This window comes from Canis lupus, chromosome 12 (genome assembly GCF_003254725.2).
Source record: "Canis lupus dingo isolate Sandy chromosome 12, ASM325472v2, whole genome shotgun sequence".
In the NCBI taxonomy this organism is placed as follows: Eukaryota; Metazoa; Chordata; class Mammalia; order Carnivora; family Canidae; genus Canis; species Canis lupus.
The window spans coordinates 13782746-13798603 of record NC_064254.1 but is presented as its reverse complement, the minus strand read 5'-3'; the positions used below and the strand labels follow the sequence as shown (position 1 = coordinate 13798603).

The 15858-nt window shown below is 34.1% G+C and overlaps 2 protein-coding genes across 24 annotated transcripts in view; one reads left to right on the top strand and one right to left on the bottom strand.

Moving 5' to 3' along the window:
* The window catches only part of SUPT3H (SPT3 homolog, SAGA and STAGA complex component), a 605022-nt gene that overhangs the window by 13465 nt on the left and 575699 nt on the right, over positions 1–15858 (top strand). For 12 of the 13 annotated variants that reach the window (XR_007401138.1, XR_007401139.1, XR_007401140.1 and 9 more), the window contains one exon: positions 448–548. Coding sequence is in view for 7 of the 13 variants with exons in the window: in XM_049092126.1 (XP_048948083.1) it covers positions 448–548 (101 nt within the window). In the remaining 6 variants the exon portion in view is untranslated. Of the gene's footprint in view, positions 1–447; positions 549–3376; positions 3487–15858 lie in introns of those variants that run through there. The other variant, XM_049092128.1, reaches the window with a different exon arrangement.
* Positions 1–15858, bottom strand: part of RUNX2 (RUNX family transcription factor 2) — a 326022-nt gene that overhangs the window by 283222 nt on the left and 26942 nt on the right. The gene's annotated exons all lie outside the window — the stretch shown is intronic.

Genomic DNA, 15858 nt, shown 5'->3' with positions numbered 1-15858 from the left:
GTTTATCACTTAAGTAATTTTTTGATACTGTATTTGACTAAGCAGTGTTTTCTTCGTTATTATTTCATTTTAAAGATTTATTTATTTGAGAGGGAGAAAGAGTGCGTCCCATGGGTGGTGGGAGGGCCAGAGGCAGAGGAAGAGAGAATCCCAAGCTGACTTTGTGCTGAGTGTGGAGCTTTAGGTGGGGCTTAATCCCAGGACCCTGAGATCATGATGTGAGTGGAAACCAAGAGTTGGATGCATAACCGACTGCACCACCCAGGTGCCCTCTTTTTACTATTTCATTTTAATAAAGAATATTAAGTGGGAACAAGTCAGATTTATGAACAAATTAGAAATTTAAAATTTTCTATACTTTTTGAAGTAATTTATAATTGCATCCATTTTCCATGCATTTATTTATAGTTAAATGTATTTTGTAAGCCTTATTTCTTTTTTATTTAGATGAATAATACTGCAGCCAGCCCAATGTCTACTGCTACTTCAAGTAGTGGAAGAAGTACAGGGAAGTCCATAAGCTTTGCAGCAGAGTTACAGAGTATGATGTAAGTATGTCTCTGCATCACACATTACTGTTTTGATTTACGTTGATAAAAGATAATAGAAACAATAAAATTTCTAAAACTTAACTTGGAAATGTGGACTTAAGTAAAAATAAAATAGTCTGATAATAGGTTAAATAGCCATATGCAAAAGGAGCAAAATTGGTTAAAAATGCTGCAGTGATACTGTATTTGAAAAATAAGTATTGGTTCGTCTTTATAAAAGAATGAACAATCATAGGGATATTTTTGCTCTAGTTAGTATCTGGTCAGATCTGTGTTATGGATTGTTAATACTGTTTTAGATTTAGAGAATTTTGAATTTGATTATATTCTTGGATATGTTCAGATGTTTTCACAGAGAGGTTCTCAATTTTTCTCAAATACCATAAAAATTCCATGAGCCTAACTTAGATTACTTTTTAGTTTTGATATTTGGAATCACTGTATTACTGAATGTTGAGAAAAAACTTAGAACATTTAAAAAAAAAACATTGTTTTTGAGAATTTGCATGATGATTTCTTTTCTGAAGCTCAAGCTAAAAAAGCTTGATTTCCGGCTTCTTGCATTGACTGACATGGCATACATTGATTTGATAGGAGATAGCATGTTTATCAGAGATGTCTCCTGGCGTATATTAGTGTTTCTTTATTATTGGTTCAGGAGACAGTTATCTGCATAAGTGAGACAACATGTTAGAGCTCTTCTCTTCCTATGGATACATTATTCATGACATAATAGGCAATTTGAAAAGAATGTTTCTGTTGACAATTTAAATATCTTCCTCTTGTGGGTGTATATTGATAGTCTTCATAGTGAATTAACTTTGTGTGATTATTGTTCAAATACACATGCTCTTCACATACTTGGTAAACATACTTTAGACAACACTGTTTATTCAATGTTTAGGTTGTAGGTTCTCAGACTTTTTGGTCTGAGAATCCTTTCATATTTTTAGTTGTCGAAGGCCTTAAACAGTATTTGTTTCTGTAGGTTGTATGCATTAATATTTAGTGCTTAGAGTTTAGAACTGAGGAATAAAAAATTACTAATTTATTTGAAAAATAGTAAACCTATTACATGTTAACATCAATAATAACTGCTCTGTAAAAATAATTATATATTCTTAAACCAAAAATAGGTAACACATTTTGTTAGTTAAGATGAGAATACATTTAAATTATTAATTTAGGAGTCATTTGAGGTGAGCCTATGTTTCAAATTATGGAAAATGTTAAGAGTTTATGCTAATATACACTTTTATATAATAAGCTTCTTCATTTTAGTTTTGTTGCTTTACATTGAGAATCTTTTATGTTGCCTTGTGTTAATTATGTTTCAAAATATTAAATGTGCTTTAGAAGGTTTACAGTAAAGTGAAGAAATCTATTTTCCTGTAGAGCTGGTTCATTGATTTACTTTGTATTTTTAAAAGCTTTTACTTTCAAATTCACGAAATTACAGAGAATAGGATAATGAACTCCATGCATCCATCATCCAACCTTAACAATAATAGTGTTTTGCTAGTCTTATTTAACCTACTCTCTACTTTTCTTTTATGAAATATTTTAAAGCAAGTCCCAGACATCATATATCAAAGTTGGTGGTATTTATTAAAATGGTATATTTGTCATAGGTAAAGAAATAAGTTCTTTAGCATAGGTCCTCAAACTATGGTCATGGTCCCATGGACTGGCTGCCTGTTGTTGAAAATGAAGTTTTATTGGACCTCATCCACACTCATTTATCTGTTATCTGTCGCTGCTTTCATGCTACATGACAGAGCTGAATATTTGTGACAGAGACCATATGGCCTATAAAGCTGAAAATATTTACTATATGGTCCTTTACAGAAAAGGTTTACCTGATCTTAAGAAGAAAGCTTTATTTCCTTTGGTCATTTATACTTAGAGGTTCTTAGTGCATTTGATAGACTGCAGGCCACTTAGGAAAACAGAAAAAAATAAAATAAAAGCTAAATTCAGCACTTTCTTATTAAATACTTTTGCAAACATCTTCTCAACTAATATGCTTAAGCTGGATTCAGAATGCACAAGTTATTGTTGGCTACAGCTTTGGAAGAAATGTACATTTTCCTTCTATTTCAGACCTCTTAGAGAGGCCACTCCTAATAGTTACATTCATCATTTATAGTTTGAAGTTATTTTTTCCCCTTATGAATTGCTTCATAGAACAGGAAAAAAAGGGCCCAAATTGGGGGAATCCTTTTAAATTTACCAATATTTTCTCTTGGTAAAAGATTTTTAGGCTTTTGATTATATAAGAAGCAATATACATTTATTTCTGCTTATTTCATACGTGGAGTGCAGACTTAAATCTTCGTGTTTATTTTGTGTTGTAGAAATTTATTGTTTATCTCCCCACCCCTGTTTCACAGTTCTGTTAAGCCTGTTTGTTTTGTATTACTGTTTTTAATCCTTTATTATTACTGTCTTTCCTAGTCATTCACCATTAATGAGCTGTTTTTCTCTTGGCTCCCTGGCCTTCAAATAAGTAACAATATTGTAGTGTCATTTCCAGGGGAATAGTTTCACTGAAAGATGTCTAGTTGTCAAGCACAAACAAAATTGTCATCTGCTATTAAACATAGAACTGGCAGCTGGTCTGTACTACTGTTAGACCTTGGGTTGACTATATTTTAAGTTTGGGTTGTAAACAGTACAGAGAAGCATTCTTTAGGAAGTGCTTCTACAGATTGGAAACTAAAGGATTACCAGTCAAACAGTTGCCGGAGTGTGGGGGATGACAGCAGCTTTCCCTTACCTAGTGCATGTAACTCAACACGTTTGCTACATGCTTCTTATCACAGCTCTTTGAATAACGTGTGCTGGGAGGATCCAGAGGCTTTTCATTTTTAAGTTAATTGAACTCAAGTGGTCTGTAAATTACAAAGTGAAATCTCTTCAGTCTACATGGCAGGTATTTTAATATATTTCTTAAGAATTTTGATTAAATGCATGTCAAAGAGTTCTTCGTTAGGCTTTTCTTCTTTATTTTACTCATTCATAGATTTCTTGCTGTGTTATATTGCCCTGTTTTGGGTTTTTGGCCTGACGATGGTACCATGTTTTACTGCTTGGTAGCATTTAGTGATTCTCATGTGACTAAATTAGAAAATGATCTTGTGTTTACATCTTACTTACATTTTGTAAGAATTCTTCCAAATGAAAATTTCATCCTTATTTAAAAATCACAGATTGAAAGGAATTTTTTTTTTTAATAGATTTTATTTATTTATTCATGAGAGACACAGAGAGAGGTAGAGGCACAGGCAGAGGGAGCAGCAGACTCCCTGCAAGGAGCCTGATGTGGGACTCAATCCCAGATCCCGGGATCATGCCCTGGGCTGAAGGCAGACACTCAACCACTGAGCCACCCAGGCATCCCTAAAGGAAATTCTTTTAATCCTTTCTTAAATATACAATAAAGTTTACTCTCTTAGCTGTACAGTTCTGCAGGTTTTGCATTTTTAAAAATCAACATTTATTGACTCCTTCTATGGCAGGACCTAGTTACTTTCATAACAGTGTAGCGTAGCAATAGGGAAGAGTTGTGGAGACACATAACTGTCATGTAATAGAATGAAAAATCAATTTTGTGGTAGTACAAAGGAGGGAGTGATTAACTTTGGAGAGTAAGCTTCCTGAGGTCTGTACTTCTGACTCCTTCCTGAAACACCCATTAAATATTCTGTGAACATCTCAAACTTACTATGTTTACAACTGAACAAAAAGTTTTTCAATAAGATTTGCCTCTCTCCCTGAGATTTTTTGGGGTACATAGCAACAACCATTTATTATTCCTTGCTGCATTAGAGGAGGGCATAGCTGTCTATGTGTAATGGCATCATTTGGCTATTATTTAGTATTTTGAAGTTAGGAGCTGTGTAAGAATTAAGACCCCATGGGGATCCCTGGGTGGCTCAGCGGTTTAGCGCCTGCCTTCAGCTTGGGGCGTGATCCTGGGGTCCTGGGATCGAGTCCCGCATCGGGCTCCCTGTGTGGAGCCTGCTTCTCCCTCTGCCTGTGTCTCTGCCTCTCTCTCTCTCTCTCTGGGTCTTTCATGAATAAATAAAAATAGGATCTTTAAACAAAAAAAGAATTATGTTTCCAGGTCTAACCTCATGTTAATCTAACTTTAAAGAACCTAATAGGGATGCCTGGGAGGCTCAGCAGCTGAGCATCTGCCTTTGGCTCAGGGCATGATCCCGGGATCCAGGATTGAGTCCCACATCAGGCTCCCTGCAGGGAGTCTGCTTCTCCCTCTGCCTGTGTCTCTGCCCCTCTCTCTCGCTGTGTCTCTCATGAATAAATAAATAAAAATCTTTTTAAAAAAAATAAAGAGACCTAATATGCATTAAAGATGTTTATTCAACTGACACAGGGTTTCTTCACATATTGTTTCCCTGGTGCATTTAAGTTTTTTAGAAAACTGGAGAAAATTTTTAGAAGATAAACAGTGCTAACAATATATTACAACTTCAGAGATGCTTTAATAATACTGATAATAGTGAATGCTTGTATAGAGCATAATGTGTACCAGACACTGTCTGAATACTTCCATATACCATTTCATTTAACCTTCACACAACCCTTCCATATACCATTTCATTTAACCTTCACACAACCCAGTGAAGTAGACCCTGTTATTCATTCCCTTTTTGTAGATTAGATGAGGAAATTGAGACATAAAAGTCAGTAACTCACAAAAATTGCCATTATAGTAAGTGGCAAAACCTATATTTCAGCCCGGTAATTCCCTCAGAATCCAGGCTTTTGATGTATTATGCTAAACTACATTTCAGCCAATCAAACTTTGATTTTGATTTAGGAAATTGAGTTTACGAATCAGTGTTTACTAATTTATGTGTGATTGGTGTACTGTAATGAAGTAATATGAAAACTGAATAATTATAGCTAATTAGTGTCACTAGTAACGAGGCCTGATTTTTATAAAAAGTTGTTATTTTCATATTATCATAGCATTTATTTCAGTTTCCTATACCTAATCACCACATCTTTTTAAGCAAGGCCATGTCAATACCTAAGAGAAAGAATAATTTTTCTTTAAAATGTGTATTTGTTATTTATATGCTCCTTATTGGATGCTTATATTTGTGATCTATCATAATTTTGTATATAAACATAGCTACATTGTTGAATTTTTAAATGTCTGTTATACTTTATCACCATTAATATTTTACATTAATTTTTGATAAATTTACAGTAAAATATGTGGATAAATCTATCCTTGTACTTTTTGTGGAATCCATCTATTTGGAGTATTTTAAGATATACATTGGTTTATAAATACAACAATAATGAGGAAAATTTTCAAATTATTTAAAATTGGTCACTGTCTTTCCTGAGAGTGAGAAAATGTGTGAAAGCTGATTGAGAACATAAAAAGTGCCATGTTACTGAAAGTTGGTTATACTTAGTTTCTTCTTAGAAATGAAATAAGGAAATGTTTAAGTTGCTATATCCCAAATGAATTAAGTGCTTGAACTGAAAAAAATGTGTCATAAATGGGACAAAATACAATTTTGAATTTGTCCTGAAATATATCAGTTATCTCATGCAAAGCAAGCGATGAGGCCTTCGAGTTTAGGAGAGTATGTCTGTAATTAATTACCAGGGAGAAAAACATGTTGCGCAGTATTAGAAATCAATCTGTAAAAATTGGGGGATGGTCATTTTGATAATTCTGTAATGAAAATCCTTAGTTATATGGGGAAAAATAGGTGTCACTTCATAGGTCCACCATTCACAATTGCAGGAAAGTTGCAAATTATTATACTGGAGAATGGGAATACCAGTTCTGAACTAATTTGATGGTAGAGCCAGGATCTAGCTGATTTGTAGTTACTTATTAGAATTCACTTATCTTTAGTACACACATTTCACTGTGTTCCTAAGTTCCTACATAGACTCTGGCTGAGGGTGTTTTGTAGCATATGGTTTATGTATAGTATTAATTTTCTAAAACCTGAAAACTTATGAATTCTGAAATATGTTTCTCAGGTAAGGGACTTGCATCTACCTCATAGGGTTTATGTGATGATAAAATGAGATACTGAGTCAAAGCACATAGTTAACTGTTCCTGGCACCTAGTAAACAGTGTCCTGTTAGTTCTTGCCATCATCTTTTAAAAAATTTTATCATCAACCTATGATTAGGAAGCTTATAAAAAATGTTTCGAGTGCAGGAGGGAATGTTTGCAGTTTTATGGGAAGAATTTTTATAATTACAGAGAAAAAAATGAATTTTCTACATTATAGCCTGCTGTCCAGTAGAACTTTCTGCACTGGTGGTAATTTCTATTTCTTTGTTCTCCAGTATGATAGCCACTAACTGTTTGTACCTACTGAGTATGTTAAATGAGCTAGGCAACTGAATTTTACATTTTATTTTAATTAAATTTAAATAGCCTTATGTAGCAGGTAGCTACATATTTGACAACACAGAAGAAATAGGGAAAACATAAATTATACATGGACTACTACTTTTCTGGGTTGCTTATATTGTTTTGAAATTAGGAAAATAAATTTTATGTGTTATGTCATTTTTTTGATTTAATACTTTTAAGTAAATAAATAAATGCTGTCACCAATTTACTTTTATTTTGGCTGTCATTGTCCCATAGTTCTTTAAAGATTTGGGGATATTAATTTTTCGTTACTTTGGCAGGTAAGATTTGGAGGTTTAATACTACATTCATGTTCCATTTTTTGGAAAGCACAGGCAATACCGAAGTGTGTTAGTTTCTTAAAAATGTTTTTTTTTTTAAATTTTTTTTTTTTTTAAATTTTTATTTATTTATGATAGTCACACAGAGAGAGAGAGAGAGAGAGAGAGGCAGAGACACAGGCAGAGGGAGAAGCAGGCTCCATGCACTGGGAGCCTGACGTGGGATTCGATCCCGGGTCTCCAGGATCGCGCCCTGGGCCAAAGGCAGGCGCTAAACCACTGCGCCACCCAGGGATCCCCTTAAAAATGTTTTTTTGTGAATTTACATAATATATTTATGCTTAGTCTCACTGAAAGTCCCTTGACTATAGCTCTGAGTATATTGTATTGTATCGGATTATCATGCCAGGGTGTGTAATTGAGTAACAACACTGTAGTTTTGGGTCCTCATTTTCATTTAAGTTTGTAGAATTTCAGAGGGAGAAGCAGAGGGAGAAGCAGGCTCCCTGTGGGGAGGCTGATATGGGACTCGATCCTGAACTCCAGGATCACGCTCTGAACCAAAGGTAGACGCTCAACCACTGAGCCACTCAGGCATCCCATGGATGTGATGCAAAAATGCATGAGAGTTTCATACCTAGAGAGAATCAGAACTGTCCTCAGCAAACTTAAAAATGGTAATGAAGCCCTGGATCCCACAAATTGTCAAAACAAAAAGAGATTCGTTCTCCTATATTAAAAATCTACTATTGGGGTGCCTGGCTGGCTCAGTCCATAAAGCATGCAACTCTTGATCTCAGGGTTCTGAGTTCAAGCCCCACGTTAGGTTTAGAGATTATATTATATTATTTATTTATTAAAAGATTTTATTTATTTATTCATGACAGACACACACAACACACACAGAGAGAGAGGGAGAGAGAGAGAGAGGCAGAGACACAGGCCTTTATATATGAGGGAGAAGCAGGCTTCATGCAGAAGCCTGATGTGGGACTCGATCCAGGGTCTCCAGGGTCAGGCCCTGGGCTGAAGGCGGTGCTAAACTGCTGGGCTACCGTGGCTTGCCAGAGATTATTTTTAATAAATAAATAAATCCACTATTCTTTTACACAAAATTACACATCTTTTTTAATTCTAAGAGTCATTTACATTCTTTATCAATAGAATTCATTTTAAGGAGAGAATCAACACATACTGTAAATATCAAATTTTAATTTCCTATCTGAAATTACTAACCACTTTCTGATATATTTCAGTACTGAAATATATTATTTTAATTATATAAATAATATAATATAATTATATATTATATAAATCATATATATTTCAGTACTGAAATATATCTGCCTCTCTCTGTGTCTCTCCATGAATAAATAAATAAAATCTTTAAACAAAAAAATCCAAAGTGAGAATTGACTTATTCTGTGATGTATTTTAACATGTTAATATAGATACTACTATGTGTGTATATGTTTTTGACATGCTAAAATGTGTCACAAAAAATATATTGGTAAAAAAATATATATTGGTGTGAGTATGCCACCTTTTGCAAATGTATCTTTTTTGATATCTCTGTGTAGATATTTTAAACATTTTAAAATAGCATGTGCCTTTTTAAAGATACTATAGTCATTAGGTTTTCTAATTGGTGTAACTCTTTTTTCCTGGGACAGAATAAATAGAATTCACAAACCACTGTTCTAAGGAAGAGAAGTGAGAACTGATCTTTCATCTATTATCTCTGTCTGCTTTCTTCCTCCTTTTTTTTCTTGGTTTTCTCTCTCTTGAAAGAACAATGGTTTTCCACTGGTGGTAGGGTTTCCTAGCCTTTTGTCACTTTTTCCCTATTTCTGTTTTATGTGGGCTGATGACGTGTATTTGATAGGGTAACAGTATACTAATAATATGTTTCTGCCAATTATAGGTTAAATTTAACTTTTTGGGCTAGTCTGGCAATCAGTTGATACATATTTCTACAACAAAAATAACATTCTTTTTGTGTGAAATTACTACTCCCAATCAGCCAAACTTGGAGTACAACTCACTTCTAAGTCAAGTACTATATTTTTCTTCTTCTTCTTCCAATCTAGAATTTGGCTTTAATAGTATTTTGTATACCTTCTAATCCTTGGGAAGGATGTGAACAGAGATAATATTTGTGTGTGTTATTTTTAAAAGATTTTATTTACTTATTTATTTAAGAGAACGCAAGAGAGCACAAACAGGGGTGAAGGGCAGAGAGAGAGAGAGAGAGAGAAGCAGACTCTCCGCTGAGCAGGGAGCTCCATGCTGGGCTTGATCCTAGGACCCTGAGATCAGGGACCTGACTGAGCCACCCAGATGCCTTATTTGTTTTTAATATGCAGTGAAACTTTACTTCTCTGGAATTTATAATAAAATATGTTTTAAAGGACAATAATGCCACATATAAATGATTTAGATAGCATGATATAGTGGAAAGGATTGTAGATTTGCAACCAGAAGATTTTGGTTCACTCCTGCTTTGGTGAGTTTTATATGTTAATAACAAAATCTGCCCCCCCTCCCCCAAACAAAAAACCACCCCTAAGACCAAGGAAATGTTATGGATAGAGGAGCTGTTATATCAACCTTTAAAATTAAATGTCTTTATATTTCCTTATTTTAGAAGCATGTTATTTTCTGGAAAAAAAAAAATCAGGAGATGAAAGATCATAAAGAACATTTTAAACTCACTGACTTAAAGTACTGTTAATGCTTTGGTATTTATCTTTCTAGTTCTTTTCCAATGCATATGGAAAATAAATACTGAAAAGCCCATATTATAACTGCTATTGTATAACGGGCTTTTATTTATATAACATCATAAGCCTTTTCCATATTGATAAATATATGGCATTACCTTTATAGCTGCAATAGTTTGTATTCTATTTCAGTGATCTTGTTAAATATATCATGTTCTTTCTAATATTTCGGTATTACGGATAGGATTGTAATGACCTCCTTTATATATGGATTTATTCCCCTCCTTTCTTTTCTCCTCCTCTTCCTCCCACCTACTTTATCTTTTTCTCTCTCTTTAGTCTGTGTGTGTTATGTGTGTGTTATCTTTGAGCATGTGACTAGATATTTCATTAGGACTAATTCTTTTAAGGTTTTCATCGACCTTCCATAAAGGCTTTAGTGAACTGTAATCCCACCAATAGGATGCGTGTGTGTGTGTGTGTGTGTGTGTGTGTATGTATACATACCTTGCCAGTATTGAATAATGTGACTTGTATTATTTATTTATAAACAAATTATGTATGTTTTCACTTATTTGTATGTAAATTAACATATAATTGAAGTAAATTGGCAATGTTATATAATTTCAGGGGTACAACATAATGATTTAACAGTTCTTTGTATTACTCAGTGCTTACCAAGATAAAAGTGTAGGTACCATCTGTCACCATACAACATCATTAGGGTATTATTGGCTATAATCTCTATGCTGTACTTCTCATCTCCATGACTGTTTTATAACTGGAAGTTTGTACCTCTTGATCCCTTTTATCTGTTTGCCCATCCCCCTCTGGCAGCTGCCAGTTTATTCTCTGCATTTAAAAGTCTGTTTTTTTGCTTGCTCATTTGTTTTGTTTTTTAGATTCCACATATAAGGGAAATCATATGGTCTTTGCTGGACTTATTTCACTTAGCAATACCTTCTGGGTCTACCCATCTTGTTGCACATGGCAGGAATTCATTCTTTTTTGTGACTGAGCACTATTCCATTGTATGTACACACATACAAAAAGAAAAATGGTATCTTTTTCCATTCGGCTGTCGATGGACACTTGGGTTGCTTCCATACCTTAGCTATTGTCAGTAATGCTGCAGTAAACATGGGGGTGCATATATCTTTCCAAATTAGTGTTTTCCTTTTCTTTGGGTTAATACCCAGCAGTGAAATTACTGGATTATATGATATTCCTATTTTTAAGTTTTTGAGGAACCTCCAAACCTTCTACACAGTGAGTGTACTGATTTGCATTCCCACCAGCAATGCATGAAGGATCCTTTTTCTTCACATCCTTGTCAACACTTGTTTTTTGTCTTTTTGATACTAGCCATTCTGACTGGTGTGTGGTGATATCTTGTTGTGGTTTTAATTTGCATTTCCCTGATGCTTAGTGATGCTGAAAATCTTTTCATGTGTCTGTTGGCCATCTGTATGGATTCTTTGGAGAGATGTCTATTCAGGTCCTCTGCCCGTTTTTTTAATTTTTTTTTTTTTTTTAGTGTTGTATAAATTTCTTTAATATATATTTTGGATATTAACCCCTTATTAGATATATTATTTGCAAATACCTTCTTCCATTCACTAGGTTGCCTTTTGGCTTTATTGATGTTTCCTTTGTTGCAGAAAAGCTTTTTATATATTGTTGTAGTCCTAATAGTTTATTTTTGCCTTTGTTTCCTTTGTGTGAGGAGACATATCCATAAAAATGTTGCTAAGGGTAATGTCCAAGAGATTGCTGCCTATGTTTTCTTTTTGGAGTTTTATGGTTTCACGTTTCACATTTAGGTTTTTAATTCTTTATGAACTTATTTTTGTGTTGATGTAAGAAAGTGGTCCAGTTTCATTCTTTTGCATGTAGCTGTCTAGTTTTTCCTATACCAATTATTGAAAAGACTATCTTTTTTTTCTCATTGCATATTCTTACCTTCTTTGTCATAGATTGATTAACCATATAGATGGGTTTATTTCTGAGCTCTCTATCCTGTTGCATTGGTCTGTGTGTCTGTTTTTTTTTTTTTTTTTTTCCATTCATGAGAGAGACACAGAGAGAGAGAGAGGCAGAGACACAGGCAGAGGGAGAAGCAGGCTCCATGCAGGGGGAAGCAGGCTCTACGCAGGGAGCCCGACGTGGGACTTGATCCCGGCTCTTCAAGATCAGGCCCTGGGCTGAGGGCGGTGCCAGACCGTTGAGCCACCCGGGCTGCCCCTGTGTATCTGTTTTTTCACCAGTACCATACTGTTTTGATTACTATAGCTTTTTAGTATAATAGCTGGAAATCTGTGATTATGGTATCTCTAGCTTTGTTCTTTCTCAGGATTGCTTTGGGTATTTGAGAACTTTTGTGGTTTTATTTGTATGTGCTTATAAATATGTATTTATATTTATGTATTCATATGTATTTTAAATATACTGTTATGAAAGATTTATTTCAGTTTAGTTTTTAATTGGTAATACATTTACATATTTAAAATAATTATTCAGTGAAAAATTTTCCTATTTCTGTTGCTGGATTTTTTTCTCCTTTTGAGTGACAATTTTTATTCTTTCTTGTGAATTCTTCCAGAGTTTATCCACATTTAACATATGAGTATATTCTTATTTTTTCCCTTTTTTACACATGGAGTACCATGTTATAGATACTTTCTTGTATTTCTTTTAAAAGATGCATCAGGAAATTTCTGCATAGCAACATAGACAGGAGAGAGAGAATGTGTTTAAAGTCTAGTATTCTGTAGTTGGGTTACTGTTTGATGAACTCTGAAGCCTAAATAAACACAGGGAGCCCCTTATTAGGAAACTGAGGCAACTTCTAAATGACTTACTTAACTCAGAAGAGGTAATACAATTTTCATAAAAAGCAATCTGTAATCCTTTACCAAGACAGAGTCTTACAGTTTGTGGTGTGTGTTTGTGTCTGATATAATTTACTTAAGTTCTTATCAATTTTTAGTTATTACTGTGCTACTTAGTACTCTACCTTCCCCCTCCCAACTTAATATACTGTAAACAGTTTTCTGTTATTTGGCAGTTATTTTATCATATGGCTTTCTTTTATGGTATCAATCCCTTGTTATTGAACCATCAGTTATTTCCAGTTTTTTCACTATTATTAAATTGATGTTGAGCAGCCTGGGTGACTCAGTGGTTTAGCGCCTGCCTTCAGCCCAGGCATGATCCTGGAGACTCGGGATCAAGTCCCACGTTGGGATCCCTGCATGGAGCATGCTTCTCCCTCTGCCTGTGTCTCTGCCTCTCTCTTTGTGTCTCTCATGAATAAATAAATAAAATCTTTAAAAAAAAGGTGATGTAATGAAATCTCAGTACCTGTTACCTTATATTAAAGTCTTAGAAGAATTTTTGAATCTAAAAGCTTTCTTGATAGCAACTTCCTAATTTTTCTTCCAGGAAAGTTGGACTGACTGACTTTTCCATCAGCAGTTATGAGAGTATCCCCTTCTATCTCTCTCTCTCTCGTATTTAATAGTTGTACTATTTTACAGCCTTTTTTTTTTTTTTTTTACTACTGAGTTTGAAAATATTTTGATCATATAGATTTCTTTATTTGTGGGCATTTTTTCATATTCTTAGCACAGTTTCACTAGGTTCTTGTTTTTTCCTATTGTTTACTGAGGCTTTTAATATATTAAAGCCGTTGACCTTTTGCTGATCATATATGGAAGTCTCCCCCCCCGCCCCCCAATCTTTTGGTTTCCTTAAGATTTGTTTATAGTGAGTGATTTCTTTTCAGTATTTGAGGTTTCATTTTTAATGTGGTTAAATCAGTCTTACACTTCTTTATTGCTTCTGCCTTTGACAGAAAGACCTACAATTTTTGTATATGTCATCTGGTATTTATATTTCAGGTTTTTCATTTCTACAGTTTAATATTATCCATTGTTTTGTTGTATAGTGTCAGGGAGGGTTCTAAGTTAAACAGTTTTTAAATTGGTTTGCCGGTGGTCTAACCACCACAAATTACATAAGCTTTCCTTTTCCCTCAGAATTGAAATGCTACCTTTATCAGATAATAAATTATTATTTTCGAGTTTTCTGCTTTGTTCCATTGAATTGTTTCTTCCTTTGCCAGTACTGCATTACTTTAGTTATTATAGCTTCTTAATATGTTTTACAATTTGGTATTAGAGTTCAGGGTCATCTGCATAATTTTTCTTTTTAAAATATTTCTTGTCTCTTTTCCTATTTTTATTCTTCCAGATGCATTTTTAGGAACCATTTTATCAAGTTCCAAAACAAATTTTAAGTGCAAATTTTAAGCAGTTTCATTTTTCTTTTCTTTTTATGCTTTTTGCTGTATACTCAAATTTCAGACATTGGTCTTTGCAGTCCATTTTACTTTTAAAGTTGATTAATGACATAATTTTACAGTTAGAAAATTTATTTGAAACAACACTGGGTAGAAACTAATGACTGCATTGGTTAACTAGTGCATGATTAGAGAATGAAGAACTTCTCTGTTTTCTTTAGTATTTGTTTTTCTTGCTCAGATGTACAATTGAGCTGTGCCTGCAGCATGTAAAAATCAGCCACACTATCCCCTCAGTTTTAAATTATGCACTTATTGTTTTATTTTGAATGGTGAGCATGATTGGAAACACAAGACTAGTTTAATTTTTTTATAGGTATGTGAAACTGTATTCTAATGGAATTATTTATATATAAGGGTGTCCATGCACTATAAATTATAGAGAATAAATAGAGAATAAATGTATTTAATATATTCATCATATAAATATATGAGGTAATTTAAGCCTTCAAGTCAATTCTATTTTGACCAATTTAATGAATGTATTTTATAGTATATCTTTGCACATTTATTACTGTGTATAAACAGAATACCAGCTACAATTTCATCTTTTTTACACAGAAATTTCATTGTGAATATCATGTGTAGCAATCCACTTGTACTGTAGTGATGCCCCAGGACACCACCGAGATACTTTGCTGCTATGATAAATGGTCTTTGCTATGCTGTTTGATTTTATATATTTTTATAGAGTTTTTATGTTTTCTCTCTCCTTTGCAGCTGCTAATTTTGCTCCTGTCAATGTGCCGCACTCTGGCAGTGTTTCACTTTCCCCTTTTTTTTGAAAGCTGCTTCTAGTCGATGATACACTAGTACTCACATTTATTCAATTTGTATTTAAAATAAGAAGAGTTCATAAGCTAGGAAAGCCTGACACACCCTTCTGAGAAAAATCATATAACCATTGGTGCATAAACTTGGTATCAATTTTGAGAGTTGAGTTTACTTCTTAGTTCTGTTTTTGGCTGTTTTCTTAATAGCTCAAATTGTCAGATTGCAGGTCAAAGTTTATTTGTAAGTCCTATGTTTGGGACTACATCTGTTTTCTCCAAGAAACCGTGTAAGGAGTTTTAGTTAGGTTGCTGGGTTAGTTCAGTACACACAACCTTTCTTTTTCCCCCATAAAAATTGTCTAAAGTAGTATTTTCAGCTATGCCTAATTATCATTCATACCATTTTGAAGAAGTAGGCAAGGCCACTGGCTGAGGTAGGCGGAAAGGGAGGTAGGGAAGCTGCAGGAAAGGGGTAAAGATTTGTAATGGTAACAGGAGTTAGGGAGTAAAAGCTAATTAGGAATATGCTGAGTCTTGCCTAAGTTGTCCTGGACTCAGTTGAGCTTAGTCAGCATTTACGAGGGCTCTAACAGTGAGGTTGTATAATTTCTGTAGCAGTGCTTAGCTGCTGGGCATAGGACTGAAAAAGAAGGATGACTGGACTGCTTTGGGGCTCTGAAGGGCAGATGTGGCAGATGAGTATTTAAATTTAAGATGTTGGAAGTTCGGATCACTGAACCTT